We start from the raw sequence: 18,899 nt of genomic DNA on the forward strand, positions 1-18,899 counted from the left end.
CCTCAGGCTTTGTTTATGCCGTGTGATCAACCAGTATCTTTCCTGGTTTGTTGTAGGCCTGGGAAGACACACATTTTAAATGGGAGGCGGCTACAAAATTGATCCTCAACTATCCAAAGACTAAGATGGAAGATGGCCAGGTAAGACCAAGGTCATTAAGAGGAACGTTCCCTTTAGAAATGTTGGGCTACAACTCAGTGATGAAATTCAAAAATTTTCCCTACCAGTTCTGTAGGCGTGGCTTGATGTAAGGGAGTCATGTGACTGAGGTGGGCATGGTCAACTTAAAAAAAACAACTTTTTAAAGCATTTTAAGCTGATCGTCGGAACTTTTAAAAAACTTTTTAAAGCATTTTTTTAACTACCGGCTTGGGTGAACCAGTAGCATTTTTACTACCGGTTTGGGCAAACTGGCCCAAACTGGTAGCACTTCACTCCTACTACAACTTCCATTATCTTTTGTCTTCTGTGCTGCTACTCCAGAAAACCCCATTTCATTTTGCATTTGAAAAAATGAAAGGAAGTTCCATTTCTCTTTGAGTGCAACTTCTTCTAATACTCTTTTTTTCAAATGAAGGCAAATAGATGTGTCCCAGGGTGGTGGATCTTGAGGTGACTTATGCCTGGATTTAAAAAAACGAAGCAAAAGAATGATGAGCAATAAATAAGCATTTCCTTGAGCCAGCTGCTTGTTCTCTAGGGAGTCCTTAATAGGCATATATATGGATCCCAGGATAATGTTTCAGAATCCGATCTGGACCAGAGTTTTAGTCTTGCCAGGAAAGTCGTTTCAGTTTTTTCCCCCCTGTTTCGGGCATGAAACCAGAAACAACTTCCAAAATGAAAATAAAACTGGCTAAGTTCTTTTTAATTAAAACATAGCTTTGCCAACTCTACCAACTCCATCACTTTTCTCATCCATTGTTCCATTGTGAGAATGCACATAGAATAGAATAGAAGCTGGAAGGGACCTTGGAGGTCTTCTAGTCCAGCCCCCTGCTCAAGCAGGAGAACCGATACCATTTCAGATAAGTGACTTAGTCTCTTCTTAAAAAGCTCCAGTGATGGAGCGCCCACGATTTCTGGAGGCCAGGTGTACCATTGGTTAATTGTCCTCCTTAATTCCAGGTTGTTTAATTAAATTTCTCCTTAATTCCGTATCTTTCCATTTCTGCTCTTATAAAATTCTGGCCGCTGTCCTCAACCCACCTTTCCTGTATGTCACTCTCTGCAGGTTGCTGAAAGTCTGCACAAGACCATAGTCAAGAGGCGGATGTCCCATGTCAGCGGTGGAGGTTCCATTGATCTGTCGGACACAGACTCTTTGCAGGAGTGGATCAACATGACCGGCTTTCTGTGCGCCCTGGGTGGAGTTTGCTTGCAGTATCGCGGCAACACACCCTTCCCATCCTATAGTCCCCCCATGGGCCCCGTGAGTGAGAGGAAAGGCTCCATGATCTCCATGCTGTCGACTGACGGCAACACCGAGACTCCTGTGAGCAAGTTCATGGATCGCTTGTTGTCCCTGATGGTCTGCACCCACGAGAAAGTGGGTCTGCAGATACGGACTAACATTAAGGACCTCATAGGCCTGGAGCTGAGCCCCGCCCTTTATCCCACGCTTTTCAACAAATTAAAGAACATCATCAGCAAGTTCTTCGACTCGCAAGGACAGGTAAAAGTTTCACTTAAATTGTCTTTGCAAAGCAGCTCCCATACAGGAAGTCCTTGATTTCTAATCATTTGTTTAGCGACGTTCAAAGTTACAGTGGCACTGAAAAAAAGTGACTTACGGATGATTTTCACTCTCAGGACCATTGCAACATCCCCACGGTCCCCATGTGATCAAAATATTTATGACAGTTGCGCTGTCCTGAGGGTCATTTGATTTCCATTTGTAACCTTCCCAGCTGGCTTCTGACAGAGTAAATGTGGGGTAGCTTGATTTGCTTTGTGGCTGCATGATTCATTTAACAGTTGCAGTAATTCACTTAGCAGCCATGGCAAGGGAGGTTGTAAAATGGGCCAAAACTCAAATGAGCAACTGCTTTGCTTAGGAATGAGATTTTGGGATCAAATTGTAGTTGTAAGTTGAGATTACTCCTTTCTACCATACTCCTGTATTTAGAAGACAGACTATTGGGATAAGGACAGTGCTTAAAAACAAAATAACTGTTCTGATCTAGGCTTCCTTAAAAAGCATGAAGCAGAGTCTTGATCCTGGCAAAACCTCTTTTATTCACACGACTGCAAATTCCTTTCATTCACAGTCAGCAAGGCTTGGCAAACAGTCTTTCAGAGGAATAATTATCACCACGAACCTTATCTCACTTGGAGAGCAGCCAGATAACTAGTTTCCAAATGCAGGGCAAGGCAACACTTGGCACAGAGTCTCTTATAGTTACAAACAGAACTTTTCACTCTTGAAATGACCGAAGGAATAAATTGTTTGCTGCAAGAGCCCCCTCCCCGTTTACTCCTCTTTTGTTTCCTATGAGAGGGACCAATTACCTCCAAAGTGTGGCTTTACTCCCAAGTTGACCCTGCTTTCTTAGTTGTTCTTGTCTTCTGGTAGCTCTGCGCATGCACACACTGGGAACAGGCTCTAGCTATTCCTCTGCCTCACTGCTGTCTAGTCCCCTCTCTGCCTCTGTAATAGAACCCTCATCTGAGCTTTCCCCAGCCCCCAGGATTGACCCATGTTACTCCCCAATCTCCTCACTGGCGGGCCACAACAATAACTCAGAGTCATGATAACTGACTGGGTGTTCATATAAGCCACCTTTTGCTCTTGGAATCAGTTTTTTATCTGACAGACAACCTGATTCATTCATTGGTTGGTTGGTTGGTTGGTTCGTTGGCTGATTCTGAAGCTTTCTACATAGGAAATTAATTTTGGGGAATAGTTTGTCCTCAACAGAACTTGGCCTGAAGTACTAGCTGGTTTTCCATCCTTAATATCTAGATCAGTGTTTTTCAACCACTGTGCCGTGGCACACTAGTGTGCCGTGACATAGTGTAAGGTGTGCCGTGGGAGAATTACTTTATATATAGTCAATATAGGCACAGAGTTAAATTTTTTTAACATTTTCTAATGGTGGTGTGCCTCGTGATTTTTTTCATGAAAAAAGTGTGCCTTTGCACAAAAAAGGTTGAAAAACACTGATCTAGATAAACCTTCTTCATTTAGATGCTATGAATCATTTTGTCCCAACAGTGCTTTTTCCAAAGGCATCTGGACTTTGCTTTTCCTAAAAGACATTTTATTTCTAATCCAAGAAGCTTCACTTTTCCTCAAAGGAAAACAAAATTCAGTTGCCTTTGGAAAAAGCACCTTTGCGACAACCGTGACCTGGATGATCGAGAATTTCCATAGACATCAATCACTATGTCTTTTTTTCTATCCAAAGAAATGTAAACACGATGCCTTTATCATGTTTAGATGATGTCATTGTTCATCGAAATACTATTTTTTTTTAAAAAAAGTTATAGCTGAAGTTAAAGTACATATTATAGTTAGCATATGTTAGCCATTGAGATTTTATGGGATGCCCAAATCGTGCAAAATATCTGTGTTCTCAAATGGGTTTTGACAGCATAGGTGGGCTAATCAGAAATTTATCAAGGGTCTGAAAACGTTGCTAACCCACAAAGCAGAAAATTAAAACAATTTCAAAGGAAACATGGTGGAAGTGTATAACCAACAGCATGTTTCGCTCCTGTGCAGGTCTTGTTAAATGATACCAATACGCAGTTTGTGGAGCAGACTATTGCGATCATGAAGAACCTGCTTGATAACCACACTGAAGGCAGCTCGGAACACCTTGGGCAAGCCAGGATTGAGACCATGATGCTGAATCTAGTTAGGCAAGTCAGTTCACTCCTCTGGTTCTCCCTGTAGCCTGTGTGTTTTTTAGCAGAGCGAGGGTGTCCGGTTGTAGACCCAACAATCACACAGAAGCAAGCTTAATTTGGTTGAATGATGGGACTGTTATTTAGTTAACAAAAGGGCAAGTAGAGTGCTTGGCTGAGCAGTTGCACCCAAGTTCCAGGAAAAATACCAGGAAGGCAAAATAGCAATAGCAGACTTATATGCCGCTATATATAATGTTTTACAGCACTCTCTGTGCTGTAAAGGACTTGTCTCTCCTTTCAGCTTAAGAAAGTAGAACTCTTGAAGCACTTAGCATTTTAAAAGGAAACCTTTATTGGAAGGAAAGTGATAGCAAGACAAAGAAAGCAGGATCTGAGGATTCCCAACCAATCCCATTATATTAAAACATTTAGAAACGCTCTCCCCTCAGTCCGACATTGAATAAGCCAATCCCCATGTGCGAAGAATGGTTTGAGAATCGCAGGGTGAGAAGGTGATAAGAGGTTGTTCTGCTGGAGGCTCAGGAGCTGACAAAACAGATGGCCCTCCCCCCTTATATACCCAGGAAGGTAAATCAAAGCACAGGATAGACAGGTACCAGGAAGAAGGTCATAAACTGAGGAATGCGTCCAGGCCCTTTCCCCACCAGAATGGCAGCAGCATCCCAATAGGGATATATGTGACCTGACACTCTGAGTGGTTTAAAAGTCATTGCATTGTCCCCAACATTTTGAGTCCTCATTTTACTGACCTTGGAAGAACAGAAGGCTGAGTCAACCCTGAACCGGTCAGGATCGAACTCCTGTCTGTGGACAGAGTTAGCCTGCAATACTGCATTTTTAACCACTGTACCACCATGGCTCCTGATACCATAGATCTTGCCTTGTGCCCTAGGCACAATGCTGGTAGTGCCAATGGAGATTGAAGCTGAGAGTTCAGGCATTCAGAGCCTGAAGAGTCCATCCAAAGTCATAGCCAAAAGAGACACCTTGGAAGAACTAGAAGGTAAGTAGCTGACATCACGTGAATCTCGGAAGGTGAATGAGGAAGCAGTAGAGAAATAAGACTAGTCTGTCAGTGTAGGATTCAAACAACAGGGAGTTCCACCAACTGGTCCTCTAGAACAGGGATCCCCAACCCCTGCTCTGTGGACCAGCACTGGCCCATGGCATGGCAGAAACCAGGCCGCGCGAATAAGTGAAGCCCCATCAATAGGATGCAGGCAGCAGACGAAACCACAGTCCCTCTGGTCCACAGAAAAACCTGTCTCCACGGCTCCAGTCCCTGGTGCCCAAAAGGTTGGGGGCCCTGCCCTAGAACACCAGTCTAACAGAGAGTAACATGCTGGTAGCTGCTCCTACGAAGGCCCGGCTGTGGGCATGAGTCAGAGGCATTCTCATTGCTTCCTGAATAAAGGATCCTTCATTCTGTCCTTCAAAGTTGCCCTGTATCTTGGAGCTAGCAACCCATCCAGAATCTGATCTCATAGCAATAGCACTTATATCCCACTTCACAGTGCTTTACAGCCCCCTCTAAGCAGTTTACAGAGTTGGCCTATTGTCCCCAACAATCTGAGTCCCCATTTTACCCACCTCGGAAGGATGGAAGGATGAGTCAACCTTGAGCCGGTGAGATTTGAACTGCCGAACTAGCAGTCAGCTGAAGTAGCCTGCAGTACTGCACTCTAACCACTGAGCCACCGTGGTTCTTGTTCTCCCGGTCCTTATCTCCTTGGTCTGCTTGAGTGGGTTGATCTACCAGTTTGTAAGATTCACAGCTGGTTGACTTATGCCATTCAGCCGCTGATTCAGATTCAGGAGATCCTAGAGAAAGGACAGGCAACGTATCTAAGAGAAAGGATAGGTAACTTACAACCAAGAGACTACAGGTATTTTCCCAAAATCTGTTTTGTGGAGCCCCTCCAGATTGAGAAACAAAACAAAGATCTTTTCTGTGCTTAATTTACGTGTTTGAAAAATCATAACCATAACCCAAAAAAAGCCCTTAAATGTTTTTTATAAGGTTTTAATTTATGTTTTATTTTTTATCATCTTACTTCCCTTTTTGTATCTTTATTCTCGTGTGATTTCTATTTGTAAAAATCTCTCAAAGGCTTTGCAGTAAAAAAAGAACAAGTGAGAGGAAAGGAGACTCCTAAAAATTAAAATCCTAAAAACATCTGGAAATTTTGGCAGCAATCCTTTCAAATATGCAGCCAATTCTTTTTTTAAAAGTTAACACGCAGGCTATCATAACTGAACCATCTCCGAAGATACCATTGTTATTTCTTGGATAAGAGGAGCCATTGAAAGTGGTTTCTTTTTTTTTTTAGGTGCTGTACTATTCATATATTTTCAGTCATGGTTATGATGGCTTACTTCAACAGATAAAATCTATCCATGCATTGAAACTGGATCTCCTGTGGATAGGTTGAATTTCATAATCTCCAGGGACATGGTGGCTCAGTGGCTAAGATGCTGAGCTTGTTGATCAGAAAGGTCGGCAGTTAGAATCCCTAGCACCGTGTAATGGAGTGAGCTCCCATTACTTGTCCCAGCTTCTGCCACCTATCTGTTCAAAAGAATGTAAAAAGTGCAAGTAGAAAAATAGGCACTACTTTGGTGAGAAGATAACAGCGTTCCATGAGCCTTCGGCGTTTAGTCATGCCGGCCACATGACCATGTAGATGTCTTTGTACAGCGCTGGCTCTTTGGCTTTGAAAAGGAGATGAGCACTGCCCCCTAGAGTCAGGAACAACTAGCACATATGTGCGAGGGGAACCTTTACCTTTACCTTAATCTCCAGATAGCTATCAGGCACAAGGAACCAAGAAAGACACCATGAATTGCTCAGAGTGTTTCTTTATTGCTGTCCGCCCATAGACAGGAAGCTTGCCAGATTAAAGCACAATCTGCATAATTTATCAGATAAAGCCTATGAAAGGTTTAGAGAGGATCCCTTCTCAACTTCTTTCTGCATATCAGGAACTCAAAGCTGACTTGTCTTTTACGTTTTTGGGGGGGGAAATGCCCCCACCTTCCTGTAACCCAGCCTCAGATTCCACTGCAATAGCGTAGCCCAATCCAGGTACCAGCATGGGAATACTGATTTATTAGGAAAAATCCAATCCTCATTCTTGGCCTGTGATGGCTTTGGAGAAGATGCTCAGAGTGATGTTGGCAGTTTTTGGAAGCTTCATAATTGACAGGCCTTATATCCGTGATGGCGAACCTATGTCACGCGTGCCAAAGGTGGCATGTGGAGCCCTCTCTGTGGGCATGTGAGCTGTTGCCCAGCTCAGTTCCTCCGCGCATGTGCGCATGCCTCCCGCTGGCCAGCTGATTTTCGGGTCTCTGCCGTGCACGCGGGAGGCACATGCACATGCATGGGGGGGGGAGGCTGGGATCGCACGCTCTCCCTGCACCCCATTTTTGGTCCGAGGAGGCTGCCGGGAGGCCTGCTAGGCCCAAACAGGGCGCAGGGTGGGTGTGTTGCACGCACATTGCATTATGGGTATGGGCACGCTTTTGGCACGCAAGGACAAAAAGATTAGCCATCACTGCCTTCTATCATCTCACAGGTACGTGCGTGTCCTCGGGAATCTGGTGCATGCAATTCAGATCAAAACCAAACTCTGCCAACTTGTGAAGGTAATGATGGAGAGGCGAGATGATCTGTCCTTCTGCCAAGAAATGAAATTCAGGTGAGAGGTTTGATGGAAGCTTTTGGAGCCTTTATTAAGAACTATAATTGCATCTCCAGAATGGCAGCCTGTTAGCATTGAAGTGGAGCCTACAAGGTTTGATTTTGGAATAGTGACGGTTGAGGGCATGCCAACTAGTGGACCGACAGTAAATAAATTTAGTAGAGAGAAGAAAGTGAAAACTACAAGCATTCTTGGAAGTTAAGACAAAGAGGACCATAAGTCCCAGAAGTAACAGTTAAAAAACACATTTTAATAAATAAAAATAAAGTCTCCTTCAGATTAAACTCAACTTCTAATATTTTCACAGACTTTTTACTTCAGTTTCCCATACTCACCTACAAGATCTGCAAGGTTTTTGAGTGGCTCCCGTCTATGTACTAGCGAGTCGCAAACCACCTCAGCTTTTCCATGTTAGCCAAAGAATAGAATAGAATAGAATAGAATAGAATAGAATAGAATTTTATTATTTGTATGCCGCCCTTCTCCGGGAGGACTCCGGGCAGTGAACAATTCAAGGGGGAAAAAGGGGAACATAAAAAACAAAATACAAATAATAAAAGTAAACAACAGTCGCACAACCATACATGTCAAGAGGGGAGGGAACTCATCACCCCAGTTGATTGCTAATGCCGCGTGGCCGTTTTATGATGGGATAGCTACTAATAACGCATTTAGCTAGTGGTAGAAAACCGGCATGGTTGCTATAAGAGAAAATGATGCAATTGTATTGATTCTGTGGCGAGGGAGGGATCAATGTAAGATTTCCAAGGTAGCATTTTATTTAGCATTTGGAAAACGTTCCACGTAGCCTCTTTAATTTGGATTTTGTCAGATGTTGTTTCCATACGTTTTGCTCTGTAATTCTGAACTCCAGGAACAAGATGGTGGAATACTTGACCGACTGGGTTATGGGAACATCCAACCAGGCTACAGATGAGGATGTGAAATGTCTGACAAGGTAAAATTAGCTGTGTCACCTACGCTATCTATGTAGCAGGTTGTTAAAAATAATGTATAGGGCGGTTGATTAATAACAGATGGAGTTCAGTCTTGAGGTAGAATGGATGAATGGATGGATGAATGGATGGATGAACGCTTGTGGACAGAATAGAAAAGAAATTATAGCAAGTGCACATTTTGTTTAGGTTTAGGTTTATTGGATTTATATGCTGCCCTTCTCCCAAGGACTCAAATTGTGTTAATTGTGTTTATGTTGACAAGAGCCAGTTTGATGCATTTGGACGAAAAGTGAAGGACTCTGATTCTAATCCACTGTCAGGGTTCCAGGTAGCATCCTCAATCAAAAAAGAATCCGAAGCTACAGATTCCTCAAAGTTCCAATTTATTAAAAGAGCCATGTTGGCACATCTGGGAAAACCCGAACCTGAAAGCTTCTAGGTTTTCCTCACCCAGTTGAAAGTTCAAGACTCTGCCACAAACACCCCCAGGTTCATCACATGGTCCAATCAATCATTGTCCCAAAAGAAGATTCCTCCCATCCATGTCAGTCCAGGTGCAGGGACAAGACTGATTTTCTGAGAAGGAATGTTATTTTGGCTACCTATTTCCTGTGCTCTATACAATCCCCCCTCCCAGTTCCCCACAGTAGAACATGCTTGAATATGTGGCAGGCTTGAGGCCTAAAGGCAAAGATGGCTTCCAAGCCTGACATACACCTTCAGCCCCAGAAGTTCCATGAGTCATTTTGGGGCAGCCATTCTCAGACCGAGAGACAGTCTGATATACTGCTAAAAGTGTAGGAATAGAAATGGGGAAGTCCTGGTTCTAGTCCTCCTCATCTACAAGATCTTCCTGGTGAGACGTGTGGTGGTGCTTCCGTCCATCCTTCTCTCTCAAGAATCAGTATGACGTAAGGTTCATGTATTGGGACTGGGAAGATCCAGGTTCTAGTCCTCTCTTAGACGTGGAATCCATGGTAACTTTAGGTCAGTTCCTTCCTCTCATTCCAAAAGTTGGGTAGAAACTCAAGTTCAAGTTTAGCCTCAGCTATGGAAGGTCTGCATGTGACTTTAACCAGGCCCCTCCCTCTTAGCTTGAGACAAGCAATCTTAAGACTTTTGGTTGCTTTGGACTTAAGACTCCAAAGAGTCTTAAGATTGCTTGTCTCAAACTGAGAGGATCCCATGCTTCCCATGTGAAAATGACCGTATTTTTCGGAGTATAAGATGCACCGGAGTATAAGACGCACCAAAATTTTGAAGAGGTAAATTTTTTAAAAAAGTTTTTGCACTCTGCAGACCTCCTAAACCCTCTGCACGCCTCATTTTTTTGTGAAAAACGTAGTATGGGGAGAGTTTGAGAGGCCTGCAAAGTGCTCCCAGGGGCTGGGGGAGGGGGCAAACATGAGCAAAAAACAACCCGTTTTTTGCCAAAAAAAAGAGGGCATGCATAGCCTTTAGGAGGCTTGTAGAGTGCTCTGGGGGGCTGGGGGGGGGGGAGACAAAAGCAAGCAAAAAAACTGCCCATTTTTTGCTCGTTTTGATCCTCTCCAGCCCCCAGGAGCACTTTGCAGGCCTCCCAAACCCTCTGCACACCCATTTTTGTGAAGTGGGCGGGGTTTTGGGAGGCCAAAAATGCTGTATTCGGTGTATAAGACGCACCCAGATTTTGGGGGGAAAAGTGCATCATAATCCAAAAAATATGGTATGTGAAAAATGCACTTTTCATCGATTTCATTTCATTCATTGTTTTATTGTCTAGAGACTTGGACCAGGCAAGCATGGAAGCTGTTGTCTCTCTTCTGGCCGGGCTTCCACTTCAACCAGAAGAAGGAGATGGAGTTGAATTGATGGAAGCTAAATCCCAGTTATTTCTCAAGTAAAGGCCTATTTTCAGCACTTCACAGATTGAAATAGCTAAACTTCTGTTCTACTTGGTCAATAACCATTGCCGAGGCATGAATGCATACAGTGGGTGTATGGACTCCATGCCCCTGTTAAAATGCCAGGTTTTTGAGATGTAAAAAGATTAGACCAAGATACATCACTCCAGAATTTTTTTCCACCTCCGCAATTCAGTTGAAAAACAAACTGAAATGACTGTGGAGCTTCTCAATCAGGTCATGGTTATCCCAAAGGTCCCTTTTCCAAAAGGCACCTGGACTTTCTTGGTGTTTTCTTTGGAAACATTTCACTTCTCATCCAAGAAGAACCGAAGAAGAAGAAAAATAAGAATAAAAAGCTAGGCTTTTTATATCCACTGTAAGAGTAGATTTACACCATGTAAATTATCACCGTGGGGACACGGTGGCTCAGTGGCTAAGATGCTGAGCTTGTCGATCAGAAAGGTCAGCAGTTCAGCAGTTTTGAGTCCCTAGCGCCGCGTAACGGAGTGAGCTCCCGTTACTTGTTGCAGCTTCTGCCAACCTTGGAGTTCGAAAGCACGTAAAAAATGCAAGTAGAAAAACAAGGACCACTTTGATGGGAAGGTAACAGCGTTCTGTGCACCTTCGGCATTGAGTCATGCCGACCACCTGACCACAGAGATGTCTTTGGACAGTGCTGGCTCTTCGGCTTTGAAACGGAGATGAGCACTGTCCTCTAGAGTTGGGAACGACTAGCACACATGTGCGAGGCGAACCTTTACCTTAAGAGTAGATATCCTGGAAATGAACTTGGGGGTGCATGTCTGAACACTGAATATGTCATGCAGAAAAGCATCTATTTTGCAGATCAAATGTTTTGAGGTGACCACTTTTAGCGATTATAAGATGATCTTCCCGGAGCGATGCAAACCTTTTTTTTAAAATATACATTTAGGTACTTCACCCTGTTTATGAACCTCCTTAATGACTGCAGTGAAGTGGAAGATGAGAGTGCACAAACAGGCGGGCGGAAACGTGGGATGTCTCGAAGGCTGGCTTCCTTGCGACACTGCACCGTTCTGGCTATGTCAAACTTGCTCAACGCAAACGTGGATAGCGGCCTTATGCATTCTATAGGTAAAAATGGATCTGTTTCTCCTTTGTGGACTTTGGAAATGCCCAAACTGCACCCAAACTCTTCTGTTGTTGGTTGGTAGGGTTAGGATATCACAAGGATCTCCAGACGAGAGCTACATTCATGGAGGTCCTCACCAAAATTCTGCAACAGGGCACTGAGTTCGACACCCTGGCGGAAACTGTGCTGGCGGATCGGTTTGAGAGATTGGTGGAGTTGGTCACCATGATGGGTGACCAAGGAGAATTGCCCATTGCTATGGCCTTGGCTAACGTGGTGCCTTGTTCCCAGTGGGTAAGATGAATCGCACCGTCGGTTGCTTCTTCTTTTTTTTTTTAAAAAAAAAAGGTTTTTTTTAAATTTTCAAAACAAACACAGGGATGATCTCCTCTAGGACTGACCGGTTGGATGGCCTTGCAGTCCAAGGGACTTGCAGGAGTCTTCCCCAGCACCAGAGTTCAAAAGCCTCCATTCTTTGGTGCTCAGCCTTTCATATGGTCCAACTTTCACAGCCATCCATTGCAACTGGGAAAACCACAGCCTTGACGCCCTTTTGTTGGCAGGGTGATGTCTCTGCTTTTTAGTATTCTCTCTAGATTTGCCATAGCTTTCCTCCCCAGGAACAAGCGTCTTTTTAATTTCTTGGCTGCAGTCCCCATCTGCGGTGACCTTGGAGCCCAGGAAAATAAAATTGGTCATTACCACCATTTCTTCCCCATCTATTTGCTAGGAATTGAGAGGGCCTGATGCCATGATCTTAGTTTTCTTAATGTTGAGTTCCTTCTTCACCTGCATCAAGAGGCGCTTTAGTTCCTCTTCACTTTCTGTCATTAGAGTGGTATCATCTGCATATCTGAGGTGGTTGATATTTCTCCGGGCAATTTTAATTCCAAATTTTGATTCGTCTACACCACCACCCCTCCCGGACAGTACCAAAAGGCAAACAAGGACTACCTGTATATTGTAATTTTAAGTCCAATCTTGTTAACTGTATTGGCTTGTAGTTTTGAATGCTGCACCAACCCAACCAACTGTGGCTTATTCAATGAATCAAGAACAAAAACTAATTTAAAACTTTCTGTTTTTTCCCCCCTGGAGGATGAACTAGCCCGTGTTCTTGTCACCCTTTTTGACTCGAGGCACTTGCTTTACCAGCTGCTCTGGAACATGTTTTCTAAAGAAGTGGAGCTGGCCGATTCCATGCAGACGCTCTTCAGGGGAAACAGCCTGGCTAGCAAAATAATGACTTTCTGCTTTAAGGTAAATTTGACTTTTGAATCTGGTTGTCATTTAGAGAGATTTGGGGGCCAAAAGGTTAAGACCCACCAAACCTGATGGGCTTGGAAAAACTTGGCCTTCCCTCTTAATATGCAGGTTTGAAGTTTGTAACTGTTGTCTGAATAAAATCACAGTAAAATGATTCAATACGCTGATTTTACACTAATACGCAGAACTCCCAATACGGCAGTTATTAAGGATGCAGGCAGGCTTTTAAAAAATCTAATTTAGGGGGGCCTGCTGTCTTTTTTAATGTCTAAATGGCAGCTGTCAATATTTTGTGCCGCAGCAGTTTCAGATTTTGGATTGCCCGTAGACGTTGTGTTTCGGGGATATCCCCTTCCTCTTTGTTCTCGGCTCTGCTTGCTAGATCTCCCAATCAGCTTCTTTTCCTTCTGTGCCAGTAGGAAAACGTTACTGAAAACTTGCATAGGGAAAAGAGGTCTATGACCCCCAAAATAGGCATGTTACCTACAAAAGCATAATAAGAAACAAAATGGTCATAAAGTAAGAAGCTAAAGGTGTGAACAAGGATATATACTGTATTTTTCAGAGTAAAAGATGTTCCCCCCTAAAAGAGGCTGAAAATTTGGATGAGTCTTATACTTTGAATGTAGCTCCGCCCACCCACTAGGCCCTACCCTTCGGCCTCCGCACGTCCTCTTCCTGACTGCAGAGATTGCCACTGAGGCTCCGCGCATTGCGTTTTCAGCCTCCAAATGCTCGATGCGCGGTGCCCAAAATGGCTACCCGGAACAGCTGCTGCCTTCTCTTACCCCTTCCCCACTTTGCCTGCTTTAGTCACTGGAGCTCCTTCTGAGGATCAGCTGCGCTTGAGATGCACAGCCCCCGCCATCCCCAGCCTCAAAACCAGCAAGCGAACTAATGTGCTGAAGCTGACCAGGCTAAGGACTAGCCAGATGAATACCTGGTAGGCAGAATTCCCCTCTACCTTTTTTTTTCTCAGCTGAAACCAGTTTGAACTCTCTCATGCAGGTGTATGGTGCAACCTATCTACAAAAGCTTTTGGAACCTTTATTAAGAACTGTAATCACATCTCCAGAATGGCAGCCTGTGAGCTTCGAAGTCGACCCTACAAGGTTTGATTTTGGAATAGTGATGGGGGACAAGGGGGCGGGTGGGCGAGAGGAGAAAGAGGGCGGAGTTTGTATTCTTTCTTATTTTTCCTCCTCTTTTTGTTTTTCTCCCTGGTTTTGAAGTTTGAATAATAAGGGTCTCATCCCTGGATCTTTGTCGAAAAGAGGCATGACAGAAGCTGTCTTTCAAGGCTATTTTTTCTCACCATTTTTTTTTAAACCATGCCCAGCAAAACAGCCAGGTGCTAAGTGTTTTCTAAAAGGCCAACGTGGATTGAATGGGAGGATTTTTGTGGGGAAAAATAAGAGGTAGGAGAAGAGCACAGCGTTTCTCAACCTTAACAACTTTTAAGATGTGTGGACTTCAACTCCCAGAATACCAGACCCAGCGTGGCTAGCTGGAGTATTCTAGGAGTTAAAGTCCATAACATCTTAAAGTCATCCAAGATTGAGAAGCACTGGTCTGGATCAGTGTTTTTCAACCTTGGCAACTTTGAGATGTGTGGACTTCTGCTCTCAGAACTCTAGCTGGGGAATTCTGGGAGTTGAAGTTCACACATCTTAAAGGTGCCAAATTTGAGAAAGGCTGATCTAGATTAAATTCTCTAATCAATACCTGGAGCCTGCCTCTCCTGTATATGAGGGATTAGGTAGAAACGGAGAAAAAAACAGGGTCTTTCTTGGAGCAGTGGGAAATGCTCTCATTCCTTTAGGGCCATGTTGAATTTTTCGCTACCTACTTTAGATACGAATGTTTTGGAGTGTGGCAGGCTATGAGAGATTGAAATGAAATTACTCTTGCTAAAAGAAAACTCCTTTTTTTTTCTTATATGCATATTCTGTTTTTCATCCAAGACTGGTTCTCAGAGCAGTTTTATAGCTGAGAATGAGATGGGCGGTACCCAAATTTGCTAAGTAAAAAAATAAAAATGCAGACATATCATTACATATATACAATATGATTAGGAGTCAGTTTTAATATTTGCAACACAGTGCTTTTTTCCCTCCTGGACATAGGCAGATAGTAATAAAGTTCAACAGCCAACCTTTTCCATTCACTGGGAGAAATAGTTGCAGGGACAGCTAATGGGGAAGACTCAATCGTCTGATAACCGATGATCCAGTTGGAATCTTGAATATAGTCTGGTGATGGTGACCTTTTGACACCTGGGGCCTCTGGACCCGCTGAAAATCCTGCAAAGTCACCTTGTCCTTAGGGGTCCTCTGGAGCCTCCAAAAGTCACGTGAGCATTTTTACATGATTTTTGGAGGCTCCAAGGACCTTCTGAGAGCAGAGCTGACTTGTGTGGCTTTCAGAGGGTCTGACGAGTTCTTGTTTGCCCGGGGTGGGTATATCTGTGTCTGTCTGACAAACCAGCAAAGTCAAGGGAGGCATTTTCTGGACTTTTGACATGTTGTGGCCTGCCAGCAGAGCTGGCAGAAGATTCAAACAGTGAGGAGTTTGGGAGGAACATGGGCCAATTCTGGAGTCTGGGGAAGGCTCTGATGAGGGCTCTGTGTCTGAGGCAGAGAGGGGGCCAGAGCCATATGCCAGATATGAATGAATGAATGAATGAATGAATGAATGAATGGGTTTATTTATAGGCCGCCCTTTTCCCTGAGGGGACTCAGGGCGGCTAACAACTCATAGGAAGGGGGATACAGACAATAACATATAACATTACATATAATTAAAAAGTAAACAACATTCATCCAACATTCGGGTGGGGGCAGATCAATCTCTACCCCCAGGCCTGGCAGGATAGCCAGTTCTTGAGGGCTGCGCGGAAGGTCTGAAGGGTGGTGAGGGTACGGATCCCCACGGGGAGCTCGTTCCAGAGCTGCCTTCACAGTCAGGCATCAATGAGGCAGACAAACAGCTGGAGTCTGTTTCCAGTGTAGGCATGCACAGAGTTGCCAGACAAAGGGAACAGCTAAAGAACGGGGGTTGACTTGGGAGTAAGGCCCACAGGTGGACGCTGAATGGCCCCTCCCAGAGGAAATAAAAGAGGAGCGAGAGGGGAGTGGAGTTTACAGGAGACAATTAGTTCGCTTAATTGGTTCGTGACTCTCCGAGACTCCTTGCCAAGTTTTGCAGATATCTGCCTGGCAGCTCTCCAAGCCAGATTAGGTCTGTGACTGTAAATCCTCCCTTGAAAGACTTTTCTGGCTGTGAATGAGCAAAATTCTCACTAAATTAATAAAAGGGTTTTTTGCTAGGACAAGGAGTTTGCTTCCTGCTCTTGGGAAGCCTAGGTCAGAACACACGTCAAGCTTAAAACATTCACCATCACTGATGGAGAGAGTTACTATCCACTGTGTTGGAACAGCAACTCCCAGACAATTCAGCAGCCTGGCAATTCTGTTGTTAATTTCTACTCTAATTCACTTTTGAAATTTCTGAGCTGGGGAAGTCTGCCTCCCTTCTCTGTTGGTAGCACTAAGCAGGAGAGAACCATAGTTGCAGTGTGGATCTTGCAGAAGCCCCACACCTGACCCATTTTTTAAAACGGAAGCCAGAGAGCTTAGGAGAGGCTTGTCTTACAGGTTGGAATCCAGTGAAAGCCTCGAGAGTAACCAGCGGATCCTCCTTCAGATGACCGAGAAGTTCTTCCATGCCATCATCAACTCTTCCACCGAGTTCCCACCGCAGCTGCGGAGCGTTTGCCATTGTCTCTATCAGGTATGAAACAGTCCGCCAACTATTGTTAGGTTGGAAAATGGGGAAAGACCAAGCACTTTGCTGTTACACAGTGGGATTTAGGAAGCCTACTGAGGACTGCAGGATCTGGCCGGTCACTGGGATCAGAGATTTTATCTTCTGAACTTTTGGACTCATGCTGGAGCTCATCCAGTGGTGGGTTCTGGATCCCATTGCAACTAGTACCTTGCAATGAGGCCAAGCATCCACCACATGAACACGCACAGTGCGCACATGCATACTTACCACCCGCCATCCTCCGTGACGCCTCTGCGACGCTCCAGCTGCTCGGCGGAGTGTTGCGCAGGCACCGTATACTCTGTCCATGTGCGTGGAAGCCCCGAACAGCTCAAATACAGGTAAGGAGCGTGGACAGGCAGGCAGGCTCTCTGGAGCACCGTACTGGAACGGTACCTGGTGCTCCTGGCAGGCACCGGTACACTCGTACTGGGGCAAACTGGTTGTAACCCACCACTGAGTTTATCCTTAGGGAACTTCTCAGTGTGCTCTGAGATTGTTCTCTGTGGGGTGAATTTTCCCTGAGGATGGGCTCCAGCATGAGTCCAAAAGCTCAGAAGACACAACCTCTGATCACAGTGACCGACACCCAGATTGTATCCTGCAACATTATCCTGGGACACTTATATCCAGGATTCTCTCTGAGAACAAGCAGCTGGCTCAAGGAAATGCTTATTCATTGTTCGTCATTCTTCTGCTTTGTTTTTTTTTAAAATCCAGGCGTAAGTCACCTGAGGCTGTCCAACTTATTCCTGAACTTCCCCAGATATCATTGCATGTAAATTCCTACAATATTGCCCCAAGCATTAATGGAAATTGTAGTTGAGCCCTGTGGAGTGCCGCAGGTCATCTGCCTCTGGTCTGATCTATACTATAATGTTAGGGAGGTTGTGTCCCATCTTCTCACATACTGGCAGTCATGTCTGAGCCCTAATGAGTCAAATTCATGGCTTCCTGGGGAAGAGATGTCAGAGCCTAATTTGATGATGGAGAACATTTAGTCTTCCCTGTAGTTCTTGCTGTTCCCAAACCTCAAGGAGTGCGGATTTCCCGTCATGCTGCTCTGATTTTGGATGTATTAAAAAAGAAATGGCTGGACCTTTGCCCACTTCCTAAATGTTTCTATAAGAGCAGACTTTCCTGTTCTTCTCTTTGGAAGGCAGAGGGATGAGGCTTTTGCTAAGCTGTGCTGATCTTCCAGGATAGCAATAGCAGTTAGACTTATATACCGCTTCATAGGGCTTTCAGCCCTCTCTAAGCGGTTTACAGAGTCAGCATATCGCCCCCAACAATCTGGGTCCTCATTTTACCCACCTCGGAAGGATGGAAGGCTGAGTCAACCTTGAGCTGGTGAGATTAGAACCGCTGAACTGCAGATAACAGTCAGCTGTAGTGGCCTTCAGTACTGCACCCTAACCACTGCACCACCTCGGCTCCCTAAGGATGCTTAGAAAGCGAGAAGAACTTGTGTAGATTTTGGGATGTGCCATGTATCAGCAGTGGTTTCCTTTCTCCAACTCAGTGTTTCTTCCAGGCATTGCACAATCCTCCCATATATTCAAAAACAAACTTTTCTCACCGTCTTTCTGAATATTTGGGTGAAGACATGCACTCCTTGAAGCCAAGTCTAGGATGAATCACCTAGAACCCAGCCTTTTGCATTGAAAGGAATATGGCTGGCATATAAATAGCAGGATGTAAACTCTGGGGGGGACTAGTAACCTTTCCTATACTGTACCTGGAGGCTGTTTGAGATGAGAGATTCAGTCGACATTTCCTCACAGGTTTGAAGTCAAACTAAAGGTAAAGGTTTCCCTGTCCAGTCATGTCTGACTCTAGGGAACGATACTTATCTTGGCTTCTTAGCCGAGGGAGCCAGCATTGTCCGAAGACACTTCTGTGGTCATGTGACCCACATGCCTGTTGTGGCCCAGCAGGATCCGGTTGAGCTGCTGATGGACTCAGATAGCGAGGAACCTCAGAGCAGGGACCAGAGAGGCTGGTTGGCCACCAGGAGGCGCCTGAGGCATGGATCAGTGTGGAGGATCAAAGGCAGTTTGTCCCTGATGCTAGATTGAGAAGGGCTGAGAAACGGAAGCAGCAACTCCGTAGGCAGACTCACCGAAGATGATTAAGCACAGGTTGTTGTTGATTGGCCCCTCCCAACAGAGATTATAGATGTGGCATTTGCGACCAAGTATGCCATCCCTCTGTGTCCGCTGGACCCACCGATGCTGGTCGAGACCATTGACGGCCGGGTACTTCT

General features: G+C 44.8%; 1 protein-coding gene across 1 annotated transcript in view; it reads left to right on the forward strand.

Annotated features, from left to right (window-relative positions):
- NF1 (neurofibromin 1) overlaps positions 1 to 18,899 on the forward strand; it is a 261,133-nt gene that overhangs the window by 63,788 nt on the left and 178,446 nt on the right. Inside the window, 11 exon segments of the mRNA XM_032217021.1 lie at positions 57 to 140; positions 1,235 to 1,675; positions 3,728 to 3,867; positions 7,455 to 7,577; positions 8,455 to 8,538; positions 10,302 to 10,418; positions 11,360 to 11,541; positions 11,622 to 11,833; positions 12,638 to 12,799; positions 13,814 to 13,917; positions 16,462 to 16,597. Coding sequence (XP_032072912.1) covers positions 57 to 140; positions 1,235 to 1,675; positions 3,728 to 3,867; positions 7,455 to 7,577; positions 8,455 to 8,538; positions 10,302 to 10,418; positions 11,360 to 11,541; positions 11,622 to 11,833; positions 12,638 to 12,799; positions 13,814 to 13,917; positions 16,462 to 16,597 — 1,785 coding nt within the window.

This window comes from Thamnophis elegans, chromosome 4, assembly GCF_009769535.1.
Source record: "Thamnophis elegans isolate rThaEle1 chromosome 4, rThaEle1.pri, whole genome shotgun sequence".
Classification (NCBI taxonomy): domain Eukaryota; kingdom Metazoa; phylum Chordata; class Lepidosauria; order Squamata; family Colubridae; genus Thamnophis; species Thamnophis elegans.